This window comes from Hylobates moloch, unplaced genomic scaffold (genome assembly GCF_009828535.3).
Source record: "Hylobates moloch isolate HMO894 unplaced genomic scaffold, HMol_V3 SCAFFOLD_1, whole genome shotgun sequence".
Taxonomy (NCBI): Eukaryota; Metazoa; Chordata; class Mammalia; order Primates; family Hylobatidae; genus Hylobates; species Hylobates moloch.
This window is the reverse complement of record NW_026652276.1, coordinates 221145538-221164988: the sequence shown is the minus strand read 5'-3', so window position 1 is coordinate 221164988 and position 19451 is coordinate 221145538. Positions and strand designations below refer to the sequence as shown.

Sequence of the window (19451 nt, the reverse complement as noted above, 5' to 3'; positions counted from 1 at the left end):
GCCTGGAGGACTGTTAGACTGGGAGACTGTCAGAAGAAACTCTTGAACTTCATGAAGTGCTGGCCTACTGAACAAAGGGGAGAGTGGGAGGCAGTAATGAGATCAGTGTAGCGCCTTTGCAGAACATGGTAGTGACTTTGTAGTGAGCTCTGCATCATCCATACTTTTACATCCCAAGAAGAGGATAAGCAACCATTTTAAATGAGTAAGATCGAAGAACCAGGTGCTGTGGTGTGGGCCTGTAGTCCCAGCTACTTGGAGACTAGTCAGGAGGATCATTTAAGCCCAGGAGTTTAAGGCCAACATAACTAGATCCTGGCTTAAAAAAAAAAAAAAATTAGGAGGCCGAGGCGGGCGGATCACGAGGTCAGGAGATTGAGACCACGGTGAAACCCCGTCTCTACTAAAAATAGAAAAAATTAGCTGGGCACAGTGGCGGGTGCCTGTAGTCCCAGCTACTTGTGAGGCTGAGGCGGGAGTGGTTTGTAGTGAGCTGAGATCATGCTTTGACTCCAGCCTGGGGACAGAGTGAGACTCCATCTCTCAAAAAAAAAAAAAAAAAAAAAAAATATATATATATATATATATATAAAACTTTCTTAAATATTTGAAATTGTATGTAATTATAATGTTTTAAGATGATGCTGTTCTAAACTGTAATCATCAGAGAAGATTAAGCTTATTATGAAAGGTTCTATTTATTATTAAGGGGAAAATCACTATGAAAAGGAAGTCTTTTTGATGCATGAAAACCCAGCTACTACCTTTATGTCGCATGGTGACCCTTGTTCCTAGTGGTAGCAGTGTGGTGACCTATAAGTTGCTGACTAGGTATTAGATGAAGGATGGGTGAATGGAAAGGCCCAGTAGCTAGCACTTCAGCAGGAAGAAGCAAGAAGAGAGCTAAAATACTCTGAGGCAGTGCTTCTCCAGTTTTTCAGCTTTCTGCAAGAATGAAATTTCTTTTAATTCACTTTATGCATATTTTATGTTTTACTTTCTAGAATGCATTTCATGGTTAATGGCCCTCCAGAAACATGAGCCATACTCTTACTTTGGCTTTAGGAACTTTGGAGTTCCATACTGCTGCATATCCCCAAGCCTAGGTGGCTGCCTGTATCTTTGAGATGCAGGACCATGGGGGAGGTGGTGGTGTACTGTATTCCATCAGTCGAGCAGGGCTACCTGAGGGTGGATGGTAAGTAAGTTCTGCATTTATACCTTCAGGACATCTTGAGCTCTAAACTGAATGGAAAATTCAACAAACATCTCCAACCATCCTCCACGGTACCTGAATGGAGAGCGAAAGATAATGATCTACGATTACTGCTGACAAATGGAAGAATAATTAAGTATGTAAAGTAAATCAGAGTATCAAATAGATTAATTTTCATTGGGTTCCCTTTGTTCATTTAACCCAGTGGTCCTTAACCTTTTTGGCACCAGGGACCAGTTTTATGGAAGACAGTTTTTTCTCAGCCAGGGAATGGTTTTGGGATTAAACTGTTGCACCTCATATCATCAGGCATAAGATTCTCATAAAGAGTGTGTAACTCTTGGACATGTGTAGTTGACAATATGGTTCACACTCCTGTGACAATCTAATGCTGCCACTGATCTGACAGGAGACAGCTCAGGTGGTAATGCTCACTCACCCGCTACTCACCTCCTGCTGTGTGGCCCGGTTCCTAACAGACCACGGACTGGTACCAGTCTATGGCCCAGGGGTTGGGGACCCCTGTTTAATCTGTAGTGAGCTCAGTGGCTCACACCTGTAATCCCAAGTTGATTTGGGAGTCCGAGGTGGGAGGATCTCTTGGGACTAGGAGTTTAAAACTAGCCTGGGCAACTTAGCAAGACTTCATCTCTACAAAAAAATAAAAATAAATTAGCTGGGTGTGGTGGCCATTCCTGTAGTCCTGGCTACTTGAGAAACTGAGGTGAGAGGATTACTTGAGCCCAGGAGTTCAAAGTTACAGTGAGCTATGATTGTGCTACTGCACTGCAGCCAGGGCAACAGAGCAAGACCCTGTCTCAAAAAACAAAAACAAAAAACCTCAGATCCCTACTGCATACTATTGCACAGTTGATTGAAATATGGGGACAGTGTCTCAATTCTCTACTCTTTGTAAATTAAGGGAGAGGGGAATAAATACTGTTTGGCTACAGAATCTTGCACTATATTCTGATTACTTTTCCTTCTTGGTACAGAGATGAAAGACAGCCGTTTGCAGATCAGAGTCTTTATACAGCAGATAGTGAAAATGAAGAGGATAAAAGAAGGACAAAAAAGGCAAAAATGAAGATAGAAGAGAGTTCAGGAATAGAGAGAGTGGAACATGAAGAATCTCAAAAACCACTGAACAGTATGTTTTTTTTAATGGTTATTTTAAAGATCTTTTGATTACTAATGTGATAATATGTAAAGTAACTTGCTAATTTTGAAGTTCTTAAGTTTATAATAGCAGAAAACTTTTGTGTCCCTAAAACTGTCTTGAAAAACCTGAAGAATGAGAGAAGTGCTGAACGTGAATGCCCAGTGAGGTGTATGCCCAGTGGCCAGGGGCGGTGTTCTCAGTGAGGGGATGTTTGTGGGTTAGAGATGCACTTATCTAGTCAGTTTTTAAAGAGTCACTCGAAAGCTCATGCATGTTATAGGCCTCTACGCCCCAAAATAAAAGTTTCAAGTTTCATTTAATTTTATATATAAGTTCAGCTACCATGTATATGGTTTTCAGAATTAGGAAGTATATATGATTAGCTAATCTGAAGCTGTTAGTAATCCATGTATTGTGGTTTTAAGTGATTACCTGTTGACAAGAAGGCCTCTACTGGGTTATTAATTGGTTATCAGTATGGCAAAATAGTAACACCTCCTTCTCCTTAAAGTCTTTCTTCCTTGAATTAAGCTTTAATTTCTCAACATATTTCAGGATCTCTGTATTCCTTTCTATTTTAAAAAGTAGTTCAAATAAATACTTTGGTACTTGACAAATAAATGTTTCAGATAACTAACATTATTTAATCCATGTTGAACACCCCAGTTCCTGCTAATCTGAGTGAAATTGGCACTGCTGTAGTTGGTGACACATGCCAGGTGCTAATCAACAGGAATCCATCAAACCATTGCTATATCAGTGCCTCATGAAAGAGCGCGGTTTATAAGCGTGTTGAATTCACTATCTACGTGAATGCATTTTACGTTTGGGAAAGTTATCTTTTTGTTTTCTAATGATATAACTAATGCAAAAGGAGAAGTGTGAAAAGCATCTGATAGCTAATTTTAGTTTCAGCATTTTTCTTCTGGAAAGAAATATAAAACAGTCAATCCATCCAAATAAGGAATGTATAATTATGGAAATACCACACTTAATATTTGAGAATATACTTCAGTCTGTATCTTGGCCAATTAGGGAGAAAGACCTTAAGGGGAGAAATAAATGAAGAAAATAAAAGTGAAAAAGGAGGGTAGAGCAAGAGAGATTGAGAGACATCACAAGCTAGGTGGACTTTAGATACCACCTTGTCACCTTGTTCATCATCGTCAATGACTTTCTCTTTTTCTCATCCTTTCATTCTTTTTCAGGGTTTTTTACACGTGTGAAATCAGAACTCAGGAGTAGATCATCAGGATATTCTGATATTTCTGAGTCAGAAGACTCCGGACCCGAGTGCACTGCACTGGTACGCCTGAGACCCCATGGCTTGTACGTTATTTGATGGAAAGATGAGCACCACGTAACTTCTGGAAGGAAGGCAAATGACAGCTTTTCTCAAAGCTTGTCTGTCTGACTTACGTAGCACAGGGTCTTCTGTGGTGGTCAGTGTACACACATGCCATCATGTGACCATTCACATTTGAGACATAGAGCTTTTGTCTGATTTTGGAAAGGGTAGAGGGAGAGACTCCTTTCTTTGCTTATACTATTCTTGTTCATATTTCTCATGGATTATATTTTATTTTACCTTAAAGCCTATACTGTGTATTTTTTTAATCAAGGTAGTATGTTCCTGTGGTTAATAGAGATTATCATTTTTTTCATGTGAAATACAGAAATAATTCCATGATAATTAAGATTCTGACTTTCTCTAGATGTATAAAATCTTTGGATTCATTTGTACAGACTTGGTCAATTTCTTATGTAGCTTTGTTTCCATGTAATTATTATCTCAGAAAAATATCTTTACCACTGAAGAGTCTGAAAGTTCAGGTGATGAAAAGAAACAAGAAATAACATCCAACTTTAAGGAGGAATCTAATGTGATGAGGAACTTCCTTCAAAAGAGCCAGAAGCCATCTAGAAGTGAAATTCCAATTAAAAGGTAGGCTTGCTGATAGTAGTAAGTCTTATTATATTGTAAGATAAATACTATGAAAATTTTTTTTAGTTTTAAATTTTACCAAAAATGTCATCAGAAAAAATAGACTCTTGTGTTTTTGGATCATCCCTTCTTTAGGGAATGTCCTACCTCGACGAGCACAGAGGAAGAAGCTATTCAGGGCATGCTGTCTATGGCAGGGTTGCACTATTCCACGTGTTTACAAAGGCAAATACAAAGCACAGACTGCAGTGGTGAAAGAAACTCTCTCCAGGATCCCAGCAGCTGCCATAGCAGTAACCATGAGGTCAGGCAGTTGTATCGCTATGATAAACCAGTGGAATGTGGTAAGAAACATAAATTATCAGTCTCTAAAAAGTAACATATGTTGCCCAACTTAATGGCTCAATAATCCTCATTTAGGTTAGAGATTATGAATAAGCATCTTTAATTGGAAATGTGTTAAGAAGGTTGACCAGAAAAAAGCACAATGCTGATATATCACGTAAGATGGAAGCAGAAGAACTCAAAATGTAAATTGCCTGGGATTGACAATTGCGTTCACTAGCATCATTCTACCATTGTTATTGCAAGCCAGTTAGTATTATTTCCAAAATTTTACAGACAGTTTGATCAGAGTGGAAGGAGTGTTTTGGTGCCTTAAATGGTCAACTAAGCTTGAACAATCAGTCCTTTTTCCTTTTATGAGAGGAAAAATAAGTTTTAAACTGTTTCTTTCTGATTGAGGCTATTTTTTCTCCTACTTGAAAAGAAAGTATTAGGAAAAGAGGGTAGACTCAGTGATAATGTTAGGCATGCCACATAGTGTTTTCTTCTTTGTGCCTTTAGAGAAAATGTATCCCAAAAAGCCTGAGGAGGACTGGGGAGAAGATAGTACTATATTAAAATTGAATGCCTATATAATAATTGTGTTTGATCCTACATAATTATCAATTGTATACCAGGAGCTTGACATCCATTTCACTGAAATAATTTTTTTTATTATTTATTTATTTATTTATTTTGAGACTGTCTCACTCTGTTGCTGGAATGTAGTGACACAAATATAGCTCACTGTAACTTAACCTCCAGGCCTCCCAAGTAGCTGGAACTATAGATGCATGTCACCACACCTGGATAATTTTCTGATTTTTTTGTAGAGACGGGGTCTCAACTATGTTGCTCAGACTGGTCTCCAACTCCTGAGCTCAAGTCATAATCCTGCCTCTGCTTCCCAAAGTGCTGAGATTATAGGTGTGAGCCACCATGCCTGGTTATTTCACTTAATTCTTAAAACAATACTTGTAGGTAAAATTACTCCCATTTTACAGGTAAAGGAAATAAGACTTAGTAAAACTAATTTAACTTGTCCATACTTCACATACCTATTATTCAGTGGTATTGGAATTTGAAGCCAGGACCATCTGATCTCAAAGTCTTTGCTTATTGTATAAGAGGAAATTGAAGTTTGGAGAGGATATATAAGTTGCCTAAAGTTGTGTTGGTAATGGAAGAACTCAAATTCAAACCTGGGTTTGTCTCTTTTTGTACTGCACCATTTTGTCTTCCTTTAGTCTCTTGAAAAGAACACTTCTATGGAAATACTGCAGAATTCAGGCAAATACCTGCCTTTATTCTATGTGGAAAAATATACCTTTTTTAGAGAGAATTATTGCATTGGTTTTACATATACAATAGGCGGCTATAGAATTTGATTCTAGATCACTGGGCGCAGTGGTTCACGCCAGTAATCCCAGCACTTTGGGAGGCCAAGATGGGCGGATCACCTGAGGTTGGAAGTTCAAGACCAGCCTGACCAACATGGAGAAACCCCATCTGTAGTAAAAATACAAAAATTAGCCGGGCGTGGTGGCGCATGCCTGTAATCCTAGCTACTTGGGAGGCTGAGGCAGGAGAATCACTTGAACCTGGGAGGCAGAGGTTGCGGTGAGCTGAGATCGGGCCATTGCACTCCAGCCTGGGCAACAAGAGCGAAATTCCGTCTCAAAAGAAAAAGAATTTGATTGTAGATCTTCCAGCATCTAGCCCAAAACCCATCATATAAAGATAGTCTTTGAGGATGGTCTTAGTGAGTATGGTGTTTATAACTAATTGATCACAAACAATTACAGATTTGTTTCTTCTCCATCTCACTGCTTCACTTGACTAGCTAATGAATGAATAAATGAAGACAGTCTTTGAGAGAATCGAAAGAATTAGCATAATAGGTTATGAGTTGGTGACTTTTTGTTTTGGAGGGAAAGGCATATAGTGAAGGTAAAGGTATGTAAATGAGTATCTAAAGAGTTAATGTGTTTTTAAGTAAAATGTCAACATAAATTTGCTTTTTTTTTTTTTTCCCCAAGATGGGGTCTCACTCTGTTGCCTAGGCTGGAATGCAGTGGCATGATCTCAGCTCACTGCACTCCACCTCCCGGGTTCAAGTGATTCTCGTGCCTCAGCCTCCCAAGTAGCTGAGATTACAGGGGTCCACCACCACACCCAACTAATTTTTGTATTTTTAACAGAGACGGGGTTTCACCATGTTGGCCAGGCTGGTCTTGAACTCCTGACTTCAAGTGATTGACCAGCCTCGGCCTCCCAAAGTGTTGGGATTACAGGCATGAGCCGTCACGCCCAGCCTGCTTTCATTTTTAAGCATTAGGCTAATTTTGTCATTTCAAATCAAGTTTGTGCAAAGTTAATTAAACTAAAACTTCTCTTTAGGATACCATGTCAAGACTGAAGATCCAGACTTGAGGACTTCCTCCTGGATTAAACAGTTTGATACTTCCAGATTTAATCCTCAGGTATATTCAAAGTTTGAAACGTTAAAAGGAGATTTAAAATGGTCATTAACTTTGTTTTTGCTTTCTTTTTTAAAACTGTGACAACCAGTTATCAACTGCTAGATCTAGGCAGCCAAAAAATTACAGTTAAATGCACATTTAAACAACTGTCCATTTTGAGAGATGCTGAAATGATAACTAACATAAGGCTCATTGATAGAATGTGATCCGGAAAAGAATAATTTATTCAAGGAAGCAGTTAAACCACTGGCTGCCAACCCCTGTAGGTTATATCTGGTTAGAATGAAATATTCAAGGAAAAGATGAATATCATATCTTTTTAATCTCTGATGCTGTTTCTTGAACGGTTTTGGATACCGAATTTCTTTGAGCATTTGATGAAAGTTACAGATTATCTTTCTAGAAAATACATTCATGATAAACACAGCTTTTGCTTACATTATCAAAATGAACCCAAAATAGCAGTTTTGAAAAAACTAAAACTTTACCAGCAGCACCAAACAAGAAAAGTGATACAACCTTTTTTTGCAAACCTTGGAAAATGGCAGCCGAAGAAAGAATCAAAGTTCTCATGTGGCACTGTGGGGCGCCAAACCTCTCTACCCCAAGCACACATAAGAAAGAAAGTAAATCAGCAAAGGCAGAAATATTGCCTCTAGTTCTCCTTTGAGTGAAGAAACATTTGTGGGGGAAAAGGGAAGGAGGGAAGAGGAGACAGAGGGGAACATGAGTCGACTGGTTAAGAAGTGAAGGGAAAAATCTCTTGTGAATAAAGCTGTCACATGGCACCGAAAGACCTCAGCAGAAGTGAAAAAGGCCCCTGGGTTTTGCCATCTTCCAGAGTCCTGAGTTGACTAGAGGAATGGACTGAAATCCCTGGAGGAGGAGATACCTGTGTATATAGACAGAAAAGACTCTACCCCTAAATATGGAACATCATTAATCTCTGAGTAGTGGAATTATGGGTGGTTTTTATTAATTTTTTTAATTTGGCTTATCTATATTTTCTAAATAAGCAATTACTTGCATAAGAAGAGCAAGTTTTTTTTTTTAAAGGAAGGCTTTGTGAGTATGCATTCTTTGACTAGAAGGATACATTCCAGAGTCAAAGGTCATAAGAAATCTCATTATAATTTACTTTTCAGTGTATGATTTTATAGTGCCTCACTGTAGCTGGTCATAAAGTTTATCACTTATTAGCACTATAGGATTCATTACGTAATGTGAGCTATTAAATCTGGCTGTTCTTTTTATAATTGTTTTTGAAAATAAATGAAGACATAGAGGATGGATGATTAGCATAATGAAAACTGGTTTCATGAAACATTCACACTGTAGTGTACTCTGTTCACATCTAGTCTGTTCCTTTCTCTTTTTAATGCCGGTTATAACCCTCTCAGTTAATTTCAAGACTCACCAATCAGTAGCGGGTTTTTTTGCCCCCTGAAAGTTTACTCAGTAGTCTTAAGAGACTGAAAGAGTAGTTGTAGTAAAAGGAAAACACCAAGCTTGGGACTCTGGATCTAAGGATTTCCTAGCAAAAAAATACAGTGGAGATGAACCTGATAGAAGATAGGTTCTAGAAAAGAACATGACACATGAGAGGTCCAAGGGAGCTGTGACCTGCCAAGGAAGCGGGAGATCGATCCATTCCCCCGGCTCAGGGTCCCTGCGTGGCGTGTGCTCACTGAGCTGAGTAGCAAGTAAGGCGTGGTGCCTGTTTACATTGTTTTCTCTCACTCTCTCTTTCGCCTTCTTAACTTACGATGCAACTGAAAGACCCAAGTCCTTCAGAGCTACTGAGACGACATCATGCAGGAGTGATCATCTGTGGCTAATAGATGTTAAGAAAATCAGAATTCAGTAGTTTGTTTCTTCTCTCACTTGACTTAGCCAATGCATAGAGAGCTTCAATACCTCATTTAAACCCTAAAAATTCAGCCTCATGTCCTTCCTCCTCCTTCAGGATCTAAGTAGAAGCCAGAAATGCATCAAAAAGGAAGGGTCATCAGAAATTAGTCAGAGGGGACAAAGTACGAATTATGTGGACAGCAGCGGCTCAGGCCTTCAGAATGGAAAGTATATGCAGAATTCAAACCTGACTTCGGAGGCATGCCAGATAAGTAATGGCAGTCTAAGCCCAGAAAGGCCAGTTGGTGAAACTTCCTTCTCGGTGCCCCTTCACCCCACCAAGAGACCGGCATCAAATCCACCACCTATCAGCAACCAGGCAACAAAAGGTAACTTTCACACATGTATAGAGGAAGTGTTTTTCTGACTGTATGTGATGGTCATCATGGCAGTCGAGGTGTAGTCTCTGCACTCAAGTTGTTCAACATCTCATGCATAGTAGACAGCACAGTGATGGCAGTATACACAGGCTACTACGGGAACAAAGAAAAAGGATACCCAAGTCAGCTCTGAGGAGCAAGACAGATGCTAAAATCAGATGTTCAGGGGTTAGCCAGGCCGAATTGGGGAAAGTGACCGAATAGACAGCTTTGAAGGCAGAGGATTGAGCCTGAGGCAGGGCACAAAGGGGAGAAACAGGATATGGGGTACTTGTGAAATGGTAGTCGGTTTTGTTGCCTAAGCATAGTGTAATGCAGGATAGGGAAGAGAGCAGGCAGACCAGACTGCGGGAAGCCTTGTGAGTCTTGTGAGGGGCTAGTGTGATGAGGTGGAAGGGTTTTAAACAGCGGAAGTTCAGAAGTATGACTTTGTCCATGCAGAACACCTAAGGGCTTACTTCCCATAAAGAAAGCTCTCCCCGTAGTCTTCCAGGTGCTCTCTTAAGTGTGCTTTTCATTGTTATTTACACTCCTTTTGGTGTTTTATAGGTAAACGTCCAAAAAAAGGAATGGCAACAGCCAAACAACGTCTTGGGAAGATCCTTAAGTTGAACAGAAATGGCCATGCACGTTTCTTTGTGTGACAGAGCTGCTGTTGCAGCCATTCTTCCCTTTGGAGACCAGTCTAGGGGTGCAGGAGCCTGGAGCTTCCGCTGTCCTCCTGCCTGGAGCAGTTTGTGTGTATAGTAAGAACACTGCCCGAAGAACAGAATGAACCTGATGCTGCATTTTCACTGTGCCACACCCACTCAGCAATAACCATTTTGGACCTGGTGGGGGAGAGGAAGGAGGAGGGTAGAACCTTAAAAAGAGACCTTGAACTGGAAAGGGTCTCTTGTCAGGGCTTGAATTTTATTTTGTTGTTGGTAGTGTCTTGATGTATTTTCGGTGGTAGGGTAAAGAATTATCAATAATTTATTTAACAGATTTTTTTTTAAAGTTAACAGCTTTTAAATTCTTTTTTTAAAGCTATTTATTTGGAAGATTTCTGGAGAAATATCTCACTAATTTAGATGTAAGAATGTGAAGGTTTTTAAATTATTTTTGATAGTGTGTGTGTTACATGTGGGGAAGGGCCACAGTAACAGTAACTAGTCTGGACTCTTAAATTTGATATTCAGGTTAAAGTCTTAAACAGGGATTTGATGCATTAATTATTTTAAATTAAGATGTATATGAAAATCATTTTATTTTATATATTTCATGTGTTTTTTATAAGCTATTAGCTTCGCTTTTGCTAACATCCAAGGTGCATACTGTTATCCAGGTTGATTACCTTATATCCCACCTTCCCTCTGCACTCCCCATCATTTTGTGATGACCCAGTAAGACTCTTCTCTTTGCAGGGAAACACTTTCGTAGCCAATGTGTAAGAACTCCATAAAAGATCCCTCATTTCTCATTTCGTTTGACATTGTGATTTTCTTCTCAATATTAAAAAAAAAATAGGCTTTTGCATTTTCATTTCTGCTGATGATATCTGGGTCCCAAAGAGAACAGCTTTAATATATTTTTCCTACTTGTGGGAAAAGTATTATAAGTTTGGTTAAATTGTCATGTTTATAGTTTTTCCAAATACATTTGTAACAGCAGGCCTTCTTCGTACTGCTGGTGTTGGACAACAGGACTGACACCTGCTGCGGAGGTTATACCTTATGATGCTTTTATTCTCCATACCTGATTTGTTGGAAAATGTTATTTGACTTAGGATATTCAAATCTGCATAATAAGCCGTAATATAATAGGATTAATACTACATTAAGTTGTATAGAAGCAAGCATGTTGGAACAGATCTTTTGTGTGTATTTACTTTTTTTATTTCTTAATTTTCTAAAGAATTACTTAAGATATGGATTTGGAGTAAAATGGGTGCTTTTGGCAGTTTCTTCCATGTATCCTAACCTGACCATTGCATATTGAGGTTAAGTGTCTGGTTAAACTTTAAGGTATTCATTTATCTCCTTTATGTATGATTTTTACTAAATGCCAGTTTTCAGTTGCTTATAGTAGCTTATATTTTCCCTTTTTTCCATCCATGGCATAAAAATAAGTGATTTCTGGGGGTGGGGCAGAAATGTTCCCAAATCTGACAGTAGAGCATTTTACAAATTCCTACAAAGAAAATATAGGCAAATAGATAAAATTTATTTTTATGGAGAAGAAATAATGGCCATATTATGGATTTGTCTTTTTTTATTCAGCAAGATAGCAAGACTTACCCTTCTCTATTAAGTATCAGTTGAATTGCTAAGAAGAAAAAAGTCTGTACCATCGTCTTTCATGGTTGCATTCAAATGTGTATTTTCAAAGAGAAATACTTCTTAGTGTCCCCATTCCAAAATGTCATGGGATAAATATGAAATAGTTTATGAAGTAGCCTTTCTGGTTCAGAGTGACTGGACCAAAGTTTGAATCTTATCTGGGTATCAGGAAAAAGAATTTTTATAGAAATCCTCAGTGTCTATAAACAACCCGTGTAAACTCTGTCTACACTATGCCAAAACCAGTGGAAAGATGGGTAGAGTCATCTTATCTCAGGATGTCAAAAATCTGGGTTTGACTGATTCCCCTACCTTCCCACACAGTATATTCTTGTGATTGTTGCTTTTCTGTAGATCCTGAGTTGGTGTTACAATAGTCATGTTTTTATTTTGGGTTAAGAAATAAGAGGTGTAAGAGCTGTAATTTCCTTTTCCTATTATATCATGATCTGGGTTTTCTTTTTTCCTTTACGTTTTTCACAACTCTTGAGTATTTTCTGTTTTTTTCTTTAGCCACAAAAATTAAAATTAAACTTTATTTTTATGAATTGAAATGAAATTTAATTTATTTTTATGAATTAAAATTGTGGCCAGTATCCACTGTGTCCTTAGGCTGAGAAGTACTAATTTGGAGTAGCCCATGTATGGAATTCTAAAGTGAAGGTACTGTGGATTCATTTTTGGTAGTTTTAGCCCCTTATTAAGTGGCTAAGTTAGAAAACTTTCAGTGAGGTAATAGAACCACTCGAATAGAATCCATGTGTCTTTTTCTGAATTGGTGAAAATTTAGCCACTGATCCAGTGACTCCTGGTCAAACCTCTTATAACATTACTGGCCGTAATGCATCCCTTTATCTCATGGAAATGGCTGAACTTTGTGGTAGCTGCTGCCAGTACCTGGGCTTAACAGTAATAGAGAACCTCATTTATACCATACAGACACAGCAACTTAGGAAGACAGCACTGATGGTGTTTAGCTAGTTGTAAGCAAATACAAATATGTAAATTTGAGAATTATGATTTAACATGCAACTTTAATAATAGTAATAGATGATAATTTTCCTGTATTGTTTCAAATAAGTGACTGTTCAGCTGGGATCCATTGGATTATAATTCACAATGTCACATAATATTATGCTTTTCAATATTGATGAGTGATATAAACAATATAAAGTTGGCAGTTTGTAGTAGTTCAGTATCGTAGAAATACATTGAACTTCATAAGTATCAGTTCATTTTTAAGCATACAGAATTGAAGATTCTGACTGAAATCATAAACTCAGAGGAAACAAGTCCATCTTTATCACTAATTACTTAGCTTGAATACTTTTCTATTTTTAAATAATCCTAATTATTGTCTTTTCAATATAGTCTACTGTATTTATTTATACGGGATCAACAGGTATTTATCAAACATCTACTGTGTGCCCAGCACTACGTAGTACTGTTGGGGAACATCAATTTGCAGTTGTGGTCTCTGCCCTTGAAGGTATCTTCTCCAGGAAATTAGCAGTATTATTTTCACTTCTAAGCAAACATGAGCAAAAGAGGACCTGTTCATTAAAAAACATCCTGACATTTTTAGTTTCAACTGAGATATGCCACTGTAGAAGTGAAAGTAATTTCACAATTTAAGAAATGCTTCAACTTGGTAATTAATATGGTCATACAGGGACTTGGTGTAGCATGCAAGGAAGCAGAAGACCTGGGCTTTTTGTTCTGCCATTTAGGTATCAGCTGTGTAACCTTGAATAAGTCACTTAACTCTTTCTGACTCTTAGTTTTCTCATTTGTAAATTTGGATTAAAATGTTTATTATGATAATTAAAATCTCTTAACACTTCATACATACAGAGAACTTATCATTAAGTTAAAACGGGCAATTAATGCACCTTTATATATATCTTTAAATGAAAACTAATACTATTCATGATGTTTATTTTATATCAAATATATGCCCAGGGCATGCTACTTAAAAAATCCAAGGAATCTCCAATAAGGTGCTGGATTAAAATCAGATTTCGTGCTTGAAGTGGAAGAAAAATGAAGTTGTTTATGGATAAGAGAGAATGTGTAACCTCAAGTACGTTAAGATGATTTAACGGAAAGATGGCTTTAGGTTTTTCTTGAAGAATTAGGAAAGTTCCATCCCCACAGATTCAGCATACTCTTCAGGTACTAGATAAAGGTGAAGGAAGTCATGGAATTAAAATGACTTAGCAACTCCCCAGGGAACTTGTGGGGAGAATGAGGTGGTTAGAAAGGTGAGAATGCACAAAGACAGCTCTGGGTTGGGTACCAACAGCTTGCTTGGTAGAAAGAAACCCATGTAGGAAAGGAGACGCCACCAGCCGTCTTCAACAGACAAGATTCTTTCTGCCTTTTTCAAAAGATGCTCTCTGCAGCAGTAAGACTATAGATAGAGTTGATTGGAATAATCATATGACCCAGTATGCTACTGCTAGGCGTAATTATCAAAAATTCATTTTTCTCATTGAATATTAAGTTAATTGCTCGCCACATAAAGAGAAGCTAGAGCTCGCCAGTCTTGGTGGTGTCCTAGACCTTCCTCTAAAGCAGTCTTGGGAAGCTTGAGCATCAGATCTTTAGCCTAGACAGAGTGTCGCTGGTAAATAAAGGAGACACAGGTAACCCAGAGTGGGCAGTGATTTGCGTGGGGAGACACAGTGGATCTGGGGCCTCTGATACTTTGCTTCCTAAAACAGCCCCCAGTTTTCGGCTTGCCCTGTGAGATGATGTTCGTGTGCTTCCTTGAAACCAGGTGGAAAGAAAGGGGAAGAATTAACTTTCTCATTCTGTTGCTGTTGAACATAATGTAATCTTAATAATGTAGCCTTCCTAGAAGCCCTTCCCTCTTTTTCATGCTGTAAAATCAAATATTTGATATCCTTAACATAAATTTTAAAAATTAAGGTCATTAGGAAGCAAATGTCTATTTCCAAAGCAATGAGCTTGTTGTGACTGTGATTTTATTCTTCTGTAGTTTTTTTTTCCCTCATTTTAATTGAGAGGAGAAAATAATACTCTTTTGCAATATCCTTAGATTCTCCCCCTCACCCTGGTGCCCCTTGTAGTGTCTTAAGACTTTGTCTTAACAAGTATAACATTACATTTTGTTGTTAAAACCTTTTCGAACCTGTATTCAGTGATTCTTCCAAGTTTATCTGCTCTGCACTATTTCACTAATAAACCCTGGCTACCACGTAGCCCTTGACCTCCAAGTAGTTTACCTATGCAAGACCTGTGACACTCTTAATTCATTTCTCTTTCTTTCAGAAAGTAGTCATAAATGGAGCTTAATTATAAAGGTAAAACTTGTCTCCAACCAGTTTTATTTTGGCCATTTCCTTTTCAAAATGTCAGCTGTTTTCCTCCAAGATTTTTCACCAAAACAATGATCATAAGTGCTGGAATACATAATACTTTGCAGGCATAAAATAACCCAGACATACTCTCATATTTCTTTGGTGTATTTTGGTTGGTAAAACTTACCAGCATTAAATGTAAAATATAATGAGTTAATTCCTTACCTAGAACCATTTCTTCCTTTTAAAAGATTCATAAGTAACCTTTTATTTTTACAAAGCTACGTATAACTTCCACATTATAGTCAGGGACCTGAGGTGTAACTTGCTAAGTGAACCCCAAGGTTATTTTATCTTGCAAAAGAAACCTAAACCAAACTAAGGGCCTTACAGTTTATGGTTAGACTGAATCAAAAGCTATAACCTCAATTTTTCCAAAAACAGCTTCTGACTGCAAAAGCAAGTCATACAGTTGTTAGGTATGAAATAGCACTGATCAGGAAATGCATCTTCTCAGATGGTATTTCCTTCAGAAAAGACTTTTCTACTTCTAATATAAATTAAGCCATAACAGTTTCATGCTGTGGAAAGAGGGTGAAAAGGTTCATTTTAAGAGATTATATAATATGAACTTTCACATTTACTGTGAAATGTCTAACTTTGCCAGTGCTTCAGCAAGTTTTTTTGGGGGGTGATGGCGGGGGGGTAGTATTGGTTTTAGAGGTTTCAAATCTGTGAACTTTGGAGAGGGGACAGTTGTTGGCTCTGGTATTTACTAGTTTTGTAGTAATGTTTTGCTAGCCTGACTGACTTTTCTTACTGGTTTTTATGCCCACGGTCTGAGGGGACTGTTCTTGTTTGGGGTGTCTGCGGAATAGTGTCTCGTCTTGTTTGTGTAGGCAGTCAATGTGTGTGACGTGTGTCCTTTCAGTCCGGAAGCCCACTGTGTGACAATGGCGTGGGGTGTGGCTGGGAGGTGGGGTGCTGAAGCTTGAAGAGCATTTCTTTGCTGATTCATAACAGTATTTCCCATCTTTTGCCTGCAGGCAGGGAAAGTGTACAGTATTTATTTTGTTTCTGTTTTACTTTAAATTTGTAAGTCTTTAAGTAGCTTACATTGATTATTATAGGGGAGGACAAGTGACTTGTTTAAAGTTGTATTTAGTATTCTTTCCAATTTCTGTATTTTAAAATATTGAAATTAAAATTGTATTACTTCTGTTTTGATTTTTTTAGCACTCAGTGTATTTTTTGCTCATTTTGTTTGAAAGTATAAATGTTGAAAATTGTATAAAATGTGTCCTTGAAAGAAAAAGAATCTGAATTCTATATCCAATTCTGACTTTCTGTTCCCTTATTCTGCTGATTGAATCGTGGGAAATTATTTAAGAATGTGAAAAACTGGGCTCAGCGTCTGCTCCTTACTACTTCTGAAGACTTCAATGTGAAAAGTAATTGTCTTATTTTATTAGCAGTATTGCTGGGGATGAGTGATTGCTCAAAGAGAGGGAAGAATACAAAAGTGTAATTGGCAAGATGAGGCTGAAACGTAGAAACGGATGTGGGTACTTGCTGATGAACACTTCAGAACACTCACAGCCCCTACCCAGCCATCCCACAAATATTTCCTAACACCTGCAGTACAGTAGGCACTATTTTAGCACTAGTGCAGGAGTGATCAAAACCAAGTCCCAGGCCTCAAGGAGCTTGTGTGAGACACAAAAGGCAAGTGAGAGCCAGGGGTGTGGTGGCCTGGCTGGCTGGTGAAGGTGGGAGTGTTAAGTGCACACTCCATGAGGAAGACAAGCTCAGTTTTGGACCCAGGGTCAGAGAGACAGGGATGATACGGACCAGGAAAAAGATCTGGCCTTAGAGGAGATGAGAGAGGAACTCTGGACCAGGAAGGAAGGAGCCCTGCAGGCATCACTTCCAGGGCAGAAGAGAAGCCTGGAAAGGAGACAAGTGGGCAGGAAGTCTGTTTCCGAGGAGAAACTGAGCTCAGAGTCCCAGAAACCAAGTGACCAGAAGGACCAAAGACCATATCCTCCCTCTCCCTAATATCTCCGAAAGAACAGGGATGCCAAAGCATGCACACCTAAACACACCTGGAGAGCTGCTTCCGCCCCTAGAACGGTATCCACAAAAGCAGTTTGCATCTCCTGTGTCTGCATTCATGAAATTGGTTGAAACCTAAATCTGAACAAATCTCTTTTTGTGAAAATCCATATACTATTTGTAAATCCGTGGGTTGTCTGCCCTTCCCGAAGCTCATATGTTAATGAAACAATGATCAGGACCTACTCTCCTTAGACTTTTCAGCTGATTTTTGTGGTTTCACAACAGTGAGACAGCATGAGACACATCACTGTGGGATGTTGATGATAAATGCCAATTATTTTACAGTAGGAAGGATCAAATGCTATGTTACAGACAGGATTTGAAACAGGAGCCCTTACTATCTTTTATTTCATTCCATTTGAGTGCTTACTGTGTGCAAGGATATTTTTATTTCTTTCTCAAAATAACCCAGCGAGGTAGGTACTACATTCCTCATCCTACAGATGCATCCGAGGCTCAGAGAGGGTCAATGACACTTCCAGGTTCACATGAATACAGACATTTTCAGTCTGTCTGACTCTAAAGACTATTCTGAACTGTTTCTCTAAGTATTTTTAACTATATACTTTTAATTAAGGAAGGAATAGATGGTTCTTAGGAATGGTTTGTGTTCTAAAACTTTCTTTGCAAGCCCAACCCACTTTGGATTGAAAATGTTGTTTCTTGTGGAGGTTTTTTGTCACTCAGCTAACCTCTGAGTCCACTTTCCCAGGAGCTGGGCACACTGAAGAAACATCTTCTAGAATTGAGCTCACCTAGTGAGTAACATAGGCTGTAAATAAGTGACATGTGAGAAGTGCTGTTAGGATACAGGAACCAAATGTGGATTTCCAGAGGCTCAGAGCTGGCATATGAGTAGAGGCCATGCCCGGTGCACCCCTTCTACCCTTTCTGCTGGACCTAACCGTGGCCCCATGGGGCAGCGCAGCAGCCTCCTTCACAGCCTTGCCCACCCAGGCTGCTCCCTCCTCTCCTGCCCTGCACACTGAAGCCACATCCTGCCCTATCTTCTGCCCTAGCTCTGTAGGTGGTCAGCCCAGATGAGGAGGAGAGGAAAAGGTCCTGCTCTGCCCACCATCGCTGATCCTGGGGTGCTGCCTTCCCGTGCCTTGCAGAAGCACCATCCACATCTTCCTCTTGATCCACTCCTGGGCTCAAGTCTCTCCTTGCCTTGTCCAGACTCTTCCCAGCCTCTGTCTCCAAAATGCCTTTACACTTTCTAAAGTGCTAGTTCTGAAATTTTATAAAATCAAAAGTTTACATAAATCCTATGCCAGAATTGAGAAAAGAAAAAAAAAAGGCTCTACAAGTGGAAAGTAATATGTGTAAATTCCCTACATGTTTTTTTTTTTAAGGCAAATGTAACCTGGGACAAAAGATTTGAAATAACAGTAAGAGATGGTATTTGACCCTCCCCTATGCCTATTTATTTGAGACAGAGTCTCACTCTGTCCCCCAGGCTGGTATGATCTTGGCTCACTGCAGCCTCCACCTCCCGGGTTTGAGTGATTCTCCTGCCTCAGCCTCCCAAGTAGCTGGGACTACAGGCGTGCATCACCATGCCCAGCTAATCTGTGTGTGTGTGTGTGTTTTTTTTTTTTTTTAGTAGAGATGGGGTTTCACCATGTTGGCCAGGCTGGTCTCGAACTCCTGGCTTCAAGCAATCCACCCGCCTTGGCCTCCCAAAATGCTGGGGTTACAGGTGTGAGTCACCACCCCCAGCTTCCTATGCTTTTATTCTAGAAGCTGTCCTGTTTCTGGGTGCCCTGGAGGAGTCTCATACATCATGTATCAATCCCACCACCATCCTCTCACCTCCCACTTATCACAACCTCCAATTTCAGTTTTCCCATCCAACCTCTCATCTTTGCAAATTTTGGGTTTTTTTTTTGTTGTTTTTTTTTTTGCTGAGACAGGATCTTACTCTGTTGCCCAGGCAGGAGTGCAGTGGTGCAGTCACAGCTTACTCCAGCCTCGACCTCCTGGACTCAAGCCATCCTCACCTCAGTCTCCTGAGACGCTGGGACCACAGGCGTGCACCACCACACCCAGCTAATTTTTAAATTTTTTGTAAAGAAAACTTGCCCAGCCTGGTCTCGAACTCCTGGGCCCAAGCAATCCTCCTGCCTTGGCCTTCCAAAGTGCTGAAATTACAGGTGTGAGCCACTGCACACAGCCCAAATTTTTGTCTCTTACCCTCTGGGACCTGTATTAGGGTTCTCTAGAGGGACAGAACTAATAGGAGATAGATTAGATAGGTAGATA

The 19451-nt window shown here is 39.2% G+C and overlaps 1 protein-coding gene across 1 annotated transcript in view; it reads left to right on the top strand.

The window, feature by feature from the left end:
• The window catches only part of KDM7A (lysine demethylase 7A), a 56789-nt gene extending 40391 nt beyond the window's left edge, over positions 1–16398 (top strand). Inside the window, exons 13-20 of the mRNA XM_058442495.1 lie at positions 1228–1352; positions 2212–2366; positions 3587–3684; positions 4175–4323; positions 4459–4667; positions 7048–7130; positions 9097–9370; positions 9971–16398. Coding sequence (XP_058298478.1) covers positions 1228–1352; positions 2212–2366; positions 3587–3684; positions 4175–4323; positions 4459–4667; positions 7048–7130; positions 9097–9370; positions 9971–10065 — 1188 coding nt within the window. The 3' untranslated portion in view covers positions 10066–16398. The remainder of the gene's footprint in view (positions 1–1227; positions 1353–2211; positions 2367–3586; positions 3685–4174; positions 4324–4458; positions 4668–7047; positions 7131–9096; positions 9371–9970) is intronic.
• Positions 16399–19451: the final 3053 nt, after the last annotated feature.